Source organism: Cryptomeria japonica, unplaced genomic scaffold (assembly GCF_030272615.1).
Source record: "Cryptomeria japonica unplaced genomic scaffold, Sugi_1.0 HiC_scaffold_116, whole genome shotgun sequence".
NCBI lineage: Eukaryota > Viridiplantae > Streptophyta > Pinopsida > Cupressales > Cupressaceae > Cryptomeria > Cryptomeria japonica.
Genome location: NW_026728938.1, coordinates 122,340 through 134,056, shown reverse-complemented (window position 1 = coordinate 134,056; position 11,717 = coordinate 122,340). Strand labels below are relative to the sequence as shown.

General features: G+C 36.4%; 1 protein-coding gene across 1 annotated transcript; it reads right to left on the bottom strand.

Annotated features, from left to right (window-relative positions):
- Positions 1-305: 305 nt before the first annotated feature.
- On the bottom strand, positions 306-1,631 carry LOC131865665 (aspartic proteinase nepenthesin-1-like). The gene has a single exon (XM_059215339.1). The coding sequence runs from the start codon at positions 1,629-1,631 to the stop codon at positions 306-308; it is 1,326 nt and encodes a 441-aa protein (XP_059071322.1).
- Positions 1,632-11,717: the final 10,086 nt, after the last annotated feature.

Sequence of the window (11,717 nt, the reverse complement as noted above, 5' to 3'; positions counted from 1 at the left end):
TGTTTTAACTCGCAATTTATATTTTGATAATCAATTATCGCACCTTCATTTCCATGCCAAAATAACACACATAGTGTAGCATATCATAAGGAACCATAAATGAAGGTCCCCGAGAACAACGGGCCAAACAATTTTACTGAAAATAAGCAGCTACGAAGATGAAAATTTACATGATTCGCATATCGGACAGTGCAATAGGCAGACGCAGGAGACGAGATCACATATTGCATTCGAAGGACAGAGGAAGAGGAAATGAGAGAGACAGAAAAAGAGAAGAAGAAGAATTAGAAGAGGGAGATGATGATTTAAAGAGAATCACACTTAGTGGGCTTGAAAGAGAGCGTGTTCTGAGCATTGTTGTAAAGGATATGGAAGTTTTGCTGCTGTATGTTTCCGAAGATGGAAGGATTCCCCGATGGTTCACCCAACATTGCCAGGCACAAGAGATTTTCAGATGCCTGAATGAAAAAGTTGTCTGCCGGAAGCTCGTAATCCACGCCGCCTTTGAAGTTGAAGACGAGGGTTGGCAAGGTGAGGTGAGCGGATGATGTGTGGTAACAAAGATCCAAACCTGTAGAAGAGCCGTCTACAGGAGTGAGATCAATGGCGGACTGAATTGCTTCCTTAAGAGGAGAGTAGGCAGCCTGGTCCAGGATGGTAACAGTGGTTCCGGAGTCGATGATCATACCTCCGCTGCCGTCCGATTGCAGATCGAAAGTTCCAGGAGGAATATCTAGTGCCTTACCATTGAGGGTGATTCCTGTAATAGGAATGTACCAGAAAGTGGGAATGATACTGCTCTTGATGAGTGGGAGAGTCTTGGCTCCTCCGCTCAAGGAAGCACCCTCGCCGAAAAAGAGGGGGCTGGTTTGTGAAGAAGAGTCGGTGATGGGCAAAAGACAGTAAGAGAACATGTTCTCTGCTTTGGAACCCAGCTGTGAGATAAGGGAGAGACCACCTCTTCCCAGTCCCACAAGGCCACCACCCTGAGAGAATCCTTGTCCTTCGTTGTCATGCCCGCATCCAAATGCAATGCCTTTAACCTTGCTGCTCCCAATTGACAATGTCTCGTAAGCCAGGTCGCCGCTGGTGAAGGAACCATCGCCATACTGATACATAAAGGTACAATCTGGATTGCATCCGGTTTGTGTACTCCCCAAGGCGTCACAAAGAGAATCACCGCAGGGAATTGTGGAAAATGTGGGGGACTTGGAGGGGTCGAAGATTGGCGTAGGCTGAGAGAAGCAGTCCTTGCAAGGCTTGCACTGAGTCCAAATCAGATCGCTCCCCGTGTCCACAATCGCTTCGAAGCTCACAGAGGGCGTTCCCAGTGCAACGCTCATCAGAAATTCTCCATCCCCTACTTCAACGGGCGTTTCAGCGTCTAATTGCCCTCTTATCAATGCCTCTATCTTCTTCATTCGCTTCTTACTTCGATCCACAGCCAAACCCAATCTCTCAGAAAAACCCAACTCTCTCTCTGATCTGCGCGTCATATTCACCCTTATTTTTACATTTTCATCGCTGCTAGACTTCGGCCAACCACTAAACAGTCTGTCCGAAGAACATGATATCGTTGGAATAGTAAAGCATATCAAGACCACAAAACCCAACAGCTTTGAACGCTCCATTTCTCTTTTTCTTTTCTAAACCTCGAAACCTTTTTCTGCTCTCATCTACTCCACTCCATGCAATATATATACACAGAGAGAGTGAGAAGGAGCCTTAAATCAAAATCAACAGATTCCCCGACGTGTCCACATAACAATATCGATCCTCTTAGAAGGATAGACGAATTTATTTAATTTCCCCTTCTCTATCTCTGCCCGTCTGGAATTGTTCTAGAAGTAGAATAGACTGCTGCAATTCGAAGTGAATCGTACTTTTTTCTGTCCATACCTTCACTAAGTATTTCCGTACACTTAACTCGTAATCCAGTTCCTTCTTCCCATTGAATTTTGTGGACCCATTCAGATCGAAATTCCAAAACGTGTTGTAACCGGAGGGTTAGTTTTCTAAAAATATTTAAAATTAGTTTACACATAATTATTCTTAGTCGGTTTATCCGGCTTTCCAACTTATTCTCATTCTTGTTTATCTCATTCTTAAATTTTGCTCTAATTAGTTTATTCATTTTTAAGATTTAGAGATTTTACTTGTACAAAACTGTTATATTCAATGCTCTATTATGTATTCACATTACCGTATCCTATCATAAAGTTCTATTCAAGGATTTATACCAGAAAGAAAAAGTACATGAAAGTTAATGTAATCTATGTGGTTGAACATCCACATATATAAATCATCTAAATTGAATTTTATTTTTATTCTCGTTCTTATTTATCTTATTTCTCAATTTTACTTGTGCAGAAGTGTTATATGCAATGTTCTATTATATATTCACATTGCCATATCCTATCATAACGTTTTGCTCAAGGATTTATACCAGAAGGAAAAAGTAGATAAAAGTTAGCGTAATCTATGTGGTTGAACATGCAAGTATATAAATCATCTAAATTGAATTTAAGAATCCATCTTTTAAGAATTGGGTATGTAGTTGTATCAGTGATAAGCATGAAAGTCATGTCAACTAGGGATCACTCCCCATGTCCACGATTGTTTTATGTCAAATCCATAGATATGCGTAAGTTCTATATGTGTGAATATAAATTCTTCCCTAACATTTGATCTAATAAATCTCACTTTTCGTCAATTTACCTTGAAGTTAACTCTTCACTAATTGTCAAGTATTCGCAATAGTTAAAATCACATTAGGGAGCCTGGTAGATCACTAGGGTCAAGTTCTCCTAGGTTATCCTTCGGAATGGTCGGCTTCACGAGCCTGGTCAATTTAGGTAAATGGAAAAGAAGCATGCAAATTTCCCAAGATGAAAACTTTGATGGAGATAGATTCATCTTGGTGCTCCAACCAAAAGCGTTTCTATGATAAATGTTTCATTTATGCAAATTCGTATTCAATGAATTCTCAAAGCGACTGCATGTTAAATAAATGCACATTGAATTCTTTCAAAAACCAAAATGTTCAATAAATCACATAAAACAGGTACTAAATGTAATTATGATAGAATAAAAGGTTTGGAGTTAAAAAATTCGAATTTAAATTGCTAAATCTCAAGGGTCAGTATTGTATGGTGCAATATTGATTGGACGCCCCATTATTGACCAATAACAGAAAAAAGGCTAATACTTATGTAGAGAATAAATGCCTAGACATTGAGGTGTGGATGGAGAATAATCTAATAATAAATGTGATACATACGAATGTGTGCATGAATCCACGGGATAAGATAGAATATAAGGGGGTGTATGTAAATTAATAAGGGTGGCTAATTAGAGAATGGGCCAAGATTTCGACAAGATTGCATCATTTCTTGATATATGGTTGAATTAATCCATCCTCTAATAATATACCCAAAACTAAGGATAGTTTGACTAGATTAAAATATTTTACCATTATGTTTTGACCATACATTGACGTGCATGTGAATCCTAAAATAGTAATACATCTCAAAGCATATGGAATGTGGAATATATCGTTTAAATTAGATGCTTGGACGTCAAATAATAGTTAATATAGATAGAGTAATGGACCTTGGCACATACTAGCATGTGATACTCATTCTTTACATTTGAATCCTTCATGAGAGCCTAAAAAATAGAGAAATTATGTATAGTGAGTAGCTTATATCTCAAGAATTAAATAGACATCAATAAAATATGTGAACCTATTTAACAATCTAGAAGATTAAAAAATATGAAAATGAGTAGTAAGTTTAGGGGTATCTTCATGTGCAAAAGGTTCTGTGACGTAGTGCCCTATGGTATATTGATACTACCACATCCTATCATATAAAAGCTTTATTTAGAAATGGTGATTGCATGCTTCATATGAGAGAAATTATAGAAGAGGGAAAATAGTACATGAATTTATTATGCCGAAGGCGTCTCTTATATGAATTGGATGAGCTGTTTTTGGGCATCAACGATTGTGAGTAAAGGAGACAGCATTGCAAGACGATTGGGAATATTGGAGCTGCCCGCTGTCCATTAGTTTTATTCTTCATTTTTTGTCAGAATGTGTGCACTGCCCATCATCTCTCGATCTTCTCATTTTACCACTATCTCTCCTCTTGCAGTCACGATCAGATGAGATTTTTTCAAAAATTCTACTCCTCCATTAATGCAAACATAGTACTCTCAAATATTTGGGCTCTCACAATCTAAATTTTAGGGTTCCTGCCACTTGTTCCGTGTGCCTCTTTAATAATTCATAAATGTCATTATTTTCTTATTTTTTATTTCTATACAATTTAGTTGTTGCACGGTTTCCCATGATAAGTGAATGGTGGGACCTTTTTTAATTACTAAGTACACTCAACCTTTATGTTTCCATTTGTCTAAATCAAACCATCTAGTAATTCCGAAACCCTAAAAAAGTTGTATGGGTTTTATAGACACTTCAAAATTTACTATGTTTGTATGTGTTAAAATGACTATGTTAGTGGGTTTTAAGTTATTTACTTATTATTCTGTTAATGTATTATATATAATAATAATATTATTGAATAGAAACCTATTTGTTTAAATAGTTCAAGTAATTTATGGTGAAAATGTAAATAGAATAGAATAATTTTTTATTTTCAAATAGAAATAAACTATACAAATCATGTAAATTGTATTAGTATTATTGTAATATTATCATAAGAACTCGACCTTCAAGGACCCAACAAAAAAACAGATGCGAACCAACCCATAAAAACTAGGGAAAAGCAGCCCCATAGAACAACAGACAAGAACAATACAGAATTTCTACATAACAAAACTACAACACTTTGACCAATTTGTCATTCTTCTGAATGACATCCTCATTGATTTTCTGAACTTTCTTAATGATGTTGTCAACACGGGTCACACCCTTATCTTTTCTATGGAGCCTCGTCGCTGGACCAAGTAGGGGCTTCTCTTTCGTATCCAGATCCGCATCCACATCCTCTGAGGGAGCCCTAAGTTTCTTACAGGTACCAGCATTCACAACCTTATCTTTCTTCACCATCTCAATGCTACCAGTGGGGCACTTGCCCTGAGAAATATAATGAAGAACTTCAGCCTATTCATTGAGTCTACGTAGACCAATGCTAGTATTGTTCATGGCAGACATACTCACCTCCACCACCACACTCAAACTATGCTGATGTTTATAAGTCATTTTCCAAAGCCTTAATGTGCTCTTCATGTTCCTCCTTAAGGTCTTTAATACCATTAGCCAGGGTATGCGTATTCGAGACCTAGTACTGTCGAGGTCCCCATTAGGTGGATTGGCCTTCTCTTTGAGATTATTAATCAATTGAAAAATCTAGGTGAATTGGGCATTTTGGTTATCCTTTAAATTCCTCAAGTTAATATTCGTAATCGTATTCTCAGGGACCGACAAACCATCTCCTTAGGAGTAAACCCACCACCAAGAGTAGGTATAGAAACATTGACACCCTAATCCTCCGCAGGCCCGTCCAAATCAATCTGAGAGGCATTCGGTCGCTTAGAATAATTCTCGTTGACATTGTTAAATACTTTGGTTTTGTCAATAGCTCTTGACATAGAAACGCTGGCCACTCTTTTAACCTTCACATCAGAACTACCGTCCACCGAATTAGGGACATGTTCAGGGTCATCCTCCTCGTTAGACAAAATAATTTATTTTCTGCTAGTACGGTTAGGGATTTTAGACGATGAGGGTCCTTGTTTGTTATAAATGTGAAAGACTTCGTTCCCATCGAAGTCCACCTCTTCATCAGAAGAGATTTCCCCATAATGAATATGGACATTCTTCTTGTATTCTATACCAGTTTTAGCACTCGTATTCCTCTCGACATGGATAGTCTTGGCATACTTCATAATCAACGGGAATAAGCCCTCATGGAGAACAAGGGAGGATGCACATTTCTCGTGAGCCCTAATGCTATTATTCAATGATGAGACCAAATAAAAGGCCAAGGAAATGCACTTGTGATGCCGAAAATGATTAATAATGACAAAGTGATAGCTAAGTAAGCTACAGAATTTACCATCAACGGTGAGGCGGCGCACGATAACCTCTGAGACCTCGTACCATGGCTTTGAAAGTGATTTTTTCTCCCACCCAACATTATTATTCTTTCTCACCTTCTCCCTTTCCTTCGGCGGGAAAAAGGTTTTCATCGCCACCATCGCACATTTCTTATGCTTGTAGAATTTGGTGCCCTTGTTCAGAATTTTGGACACCTTAGCCACCATCTCCTCATTAACCTCCAGCTCCATACCATAGACACAGATAAAACCATCCTTCCACCCATTAAGAAAGGCCTCAGTAACAAGGGCATCCACACCATGAAGCATCTCGATATAACTAGTCAAAACTCCTACCAAAAGTTCTTTCCATACTGCTTCCTTATTTCGTCATTTTTCGCAGACTATGGGATCCAAACGGTTCCTATCTCCCCTAATATTAAAAAATACTAATTCTCAACAACCTGCAACACAAACAGAGTTGACATAAACCATATAAAAACAATTAAAAAAGCCACCAGAAAGTTCATCTTTCCCCTCATAAAAGAAGTGTTGCCCACGACACTTTGGAAGATGTCATTCTCCATCATTTCCAAAAACCCCTTGAGCTTCGCAAGCATCATAATCATTACGGAGTAGGTTAAGAAGATCCACTGGGATCTTATCATAAATGTTCCAAAGTTTCCTACTTGCCAAGTCGGCCCCAATGTTGGCCTAAATATCCGCAACCTTATTACCTTCATGGTAGACATGTGAAATGTTAAATTCACAGAAGCCCCTGAGAGGAATTAGGCTATCTTGAATAATATGTTTAATCAACCAAATAGGAGAGGAGGAAGTCGTTAAACAATGATGTTTAGGGAGTCACACTCCAACCAGACCCTTCTCAAACCTTTCTCTTTGGCCAATTTGATATTGGTATAAATTGTGAAGGCCTCATTAAAGTGATTTGTCTGGGTACCCAAAGAGAGGGCCATTGTCGAGACCATCCTGCCATTGTTATCACGCACCACTTCCCCACATCCAGCAGGTCTGGGATTCCCATTCGCCACACCATCAATTAATGTTACTTTAGGTCCAATATTTTTTTTAAATGTTATAAAAATTGATTAACAAGATATGAGAAAGAGTTTATTGAATTAATAGATAGAGAGAGAAATCAATCCAATGTCATTTCTTTCAATCAAATGGAAAATATTTTTGCAAGAAGAGCATCATCAAGAATCAAGACAATAGATAAAGTAGTAAATGTTGTCAAGTGAGTGCTAAGATCAACTTTCCCATTGGACTTCTCAAAACATGGTACCTCTGTTTTCTTTGAGATGGGATTCTTTAGGACGGTATATGAAAGTAGTCCACGTGTGCAATATGGTGGAAGAGTTAGTTGGGATTAGGTTTGGCTTGTGCTGGGCAATTATTCAGATGTCCAAATCTCTACTACGATACATAATTTATAAGGATTATTTCCATAAAAAAATAAACCAACTGAATAATTGTAGTGCTCTATTGTATTTAAGTTAAGAGTGTAAAATTATCCCTTTCCCAATTGAATGATCCTTCTTCCTTTCTAGCTATACATTGAATAATAAATAAATATTTTCCAGCATCTATATCCGTTGCGACAAGAATCTTTGATAGAAAAATAATAATAATAAGTAAAGAAAAATGAAATGGCATTATACTAGAATACATTATTTTCATGACCCAAAATAGTAAATTAATGGATACTAAGCGATTGGAGCTAGTTAAATGCCTTGCTGAAGGAGTAATTACCAAAATAAAAGAAAAAAGAGAAAAGAGGAGACTATGTTTAAACTGGTTCAATTTAAAACTTCCTAATAGTATCCTCATGTGGCATACATTGCCAAGCACTAAGAAAGAATTTTTTATATCATTGTAGATCTAAATGCATCTCACCTTAGGTGGTTAATCGGGTCAATGGAGATGGAAAAATCCTTTACAAAGGCTGCACATTATCTAGTAAGCACAATAGTTTTAAAAGATAATAAATAAATAATAAGAATGAAATTAGAACAAGAATTTAATCAAGTGTAAATGCACTCCACTCATCACCTTCGTCGCCCAATTGAATAAACTAAGAAAATATAAGCTAAGCTACTAGTTTAGATGTTGTCCAATGCCCTTAGAAACTATATGAATAGCATGTTGGACACCTTATCCACCATCTCCTCATCAACCTCCAGCTCCATACCATAGACACAGAGCACACCATACTTCCACCCATGAACAAAGGCCTCGGTAACAAGGGCATCCGCACCATGAAGCGTCTCGATATAACTAGTAAAAACACTTATCGAAAGTTCTTTGCATACTGCTTCCTTATTTCATCATTTTTCATAGACTATGGGCTCCAAACGGTTCCTATCTCCCCCAATCTTGGAAAATACAGATTCTCAACAACCTGCAACACAAACAGAGTTGAGCTAAACAAAAACAATCAAAAACGCCACCAGAAAGTTTGACTTTCCCCTCATAGAAGAAGTCTTGCCCAGGACACTTTGGAAGACGTCATTCTCCATCATTTCCGAAAGCCCCTTGAGCTTCGCACGCATCATGATCATTACGGAGTAGGTTAAGAAGATCCTCTGGGATCCGATCATAAATGTTCCAAACTTTCCTACTTGGCAAGTCGGCCCCAATGTTGGCCTAAATATCGGCAACCTTATTACCTTCACGATAGACATGTGAAATGGTGAATTCGTAGAATCCCCTGAGAAGCATTAGGCTATCTTCAATAATATGTTTAATCAACCAACTAGGGGAGGAGGAAGTTGTTAAACAATTAATGATGTTTAGGGAGTCACACTCCAAGAAGACCCTTCTCAAACCTTTCTCTTTGGCCAATTTGATATTGGTATACGTTGTGAAGGCCTCACTAAAGTGGTTTGTCTAGGTACCCAAAGAGAGGGCCACCATCGAGACCATCCTGCCATTATTATCACGCACCACTCCCCCATATCCAGCAGGTCCGGGATTCCCCTTCGCTGCACCATCAATTAATGTTACTTTAGGTCCAATATTTTTTTTTAAACGTTATAAAAATTGATTAACAAGATATGAGAAAGAGTTTATTGAATTAATAGATAAAGGGAAAAATCAATCCAATGTCATTTGTTTCAATGAAATGAAAAAGATTTTTGCAGGAAGAGAATCCTCAAGAATCAAGCCAATAGATAAAGTAGTAAATGTTGTCAAGTGAGTGCTAAGATCAACTTTCCCATTGGACTTCTCGAAACATGGTACCTCTATGTGCTTTGAGATGGGATTCTTTAGGACGGTATATGAAAGTAGTCTACGTGTGCAATATGATGGAAGAGTTAGTTGGGATTAGGTTTGGCCTGTGCCGGCCAATTATTCAAATGTCGACATCTCTACTATGATACATGATTTATAAGGAGTGCTTCCATAAAAAAGTAAACCAACCGAATAATTGTAGTGCTCTATTGTATTTAAGTTAAGAGTGTAAAATTATCCCTTTCCCAATTGAATGATCCTTCTTCCTTTCTAGCTATACATTGAATAATAAATAAATATTTTCCAGCATCTATATCCGTTGCAACAAGAATCTTCGATAGAAAAATAATAATAATAATAATAAGTAAAGAAAAATGAAATGGCATTATACTAGAATACATTATTTTCATGACCCAAAATAGTAAATTAATGGATACAAAGCAATTGTAGCTAGTTAAATGCCTTGCTGAAGGAGTAATTACCAAAATAAAATAAAAAAAGAAAAGAGGAGGCTCTGTTTAAACTGGTTCAATCTAAAACTTCCTAATATTATCCTCGTGTGACATACATTGTCGAGCATTGAGAAACATAGAATTTTTTATATCGCTTGTAGCTCTAAATGCATCTCACCTTAGGTGGTTGATAGGGTCGAGGGAGATGGAAAAATCCTTAACAAAGGTTGCACATTATCTAGTTAGCACAATAGTTTTACAAGATAATAAATAAATAATAAGAATGAAATTAGAACAAGAATTTAATCAAATGTAAATGCACTCCACTCTTCACCTTCATCGCCCAATTGGATAAACTAAGAAAATATAAGCTAAGATGTTAGTTTAGATGTTGTCCAATGCCCTTAGAAACTATATGAATAGCATATTGGGCCGCCATCCCTCCTCTTACCCTCCTTGCATTGTCAAGGTGAAATAAGTATGAGGTTGATTTAATAATTATTTTAAATTTATATGTTTTATTTATTATTCATTGTGTGTTTCTTACTTGTTAATGCTTTATCAATTGTAAACTATGTAATACTACGAATACTTTTTCCTTGGAATATATAATTAGTTCTCTCTCCCTCTATATTAAGGATATTTTTTAAGAAATTATTGTTTATTTAAATAAATATAATAATATCTATTTAAGAATTATCTCAACCAATATTTTATTCATCTCAGAAGTTTTTTGGCTATCTAAAAATCTAATAAGTGTCAACTCTCTCAAATAATTGATTTTAGTATCCTTTGTGTTCATTGGACTATAATAATACGTAAGTAGACACTGCAACATAGATCATGTGAAATTGAAATTAACATGCTAGGATTTACAAGGTGAAAGAGTGAAGATACTATGATTTTTTGTAGGCAATCAAAACTTTTCTCAATAATTGTGTTATTATGTTGTAGTCCACTAATATTTTAATTTTTTAGGTCACGAAAAAAAGTTCCAAAACCTAATGCAATCCTATTAAAATGTTGAAAACAAGTAATCATGTCACATTATCAATGGCTGAAAATTGATGTGTGGTCTAACATCCATACTCTGAAGCACAAATACATTACATAATTTAATTTTATTATCTAAGGTGCGTTGTAGTGTAGTAGCAACCTTTCAAATGAGAGGCCCCGATTCACCATCAATAAGTTTTCTATATAAGATTTGTGTAAGATGTCATCGAATGCACTATAAAGCGCTGATAGGTAATCGTGAATCGTGATATAGGCATAGCCTTAAATATTAGCACTTTTAAATAAATTGCAAAGGCTCCAAAATGATATTCTTAATTCTCGAGAACTCGTCTTCTCTAGTAGAAAATTATACAATAGTAATTGTGAGAAAATTAGAGAGACCTTCTTAGCAACAACCTTACCTTATATATAGGCTACATTAAATTGTGTTTGATCTTAGTAATGTGAAATGCGGACATGATTGAAAATAAGTATTATTTGAATGTATAAATCACAGACACGGATCTTAAAGTTAAATACCATTAAAAATATTCATAGGCATACAATAATTTATTTTACACTTAAGACTTGAAGAAAAGATAAGACCATTACAAATGCTTTATAATTATATAAATTCTCTTGTCGTTGTTTTAACTCGCAATTTATATTTTGATAATCAATTATCGCACCTTCATTTCCATGCCAAAATAACACACATAGTGTAGCATATCATAAGGAACCATAAATGAAGGTCCCCGAGAACAACGGGCCAAACAATTTTACTGAAAATAAGCAGCTACGAAGATGAAAATTTACATGATTCGCATATCGGACAGTGCAATAGGCAGACGCAGGAGACGAGATCACATATTGCATTCGAAGGACAGAGGAAGAGGAAATGAGAGAGACAGAAAAAGAGAAGAAGAAGAATTAGAAGAGGGAGATGATGAT

Excerpts from the sequence above, each read along its gene's own strand:
- LOC131865665 (XM_059215339.1), bottom strand. The coding sequence starts at position 1,631 with ATGGAGCGTTCAAAGCTGTTGGGTTTTGTGGTCTTGATATGCTTTACT.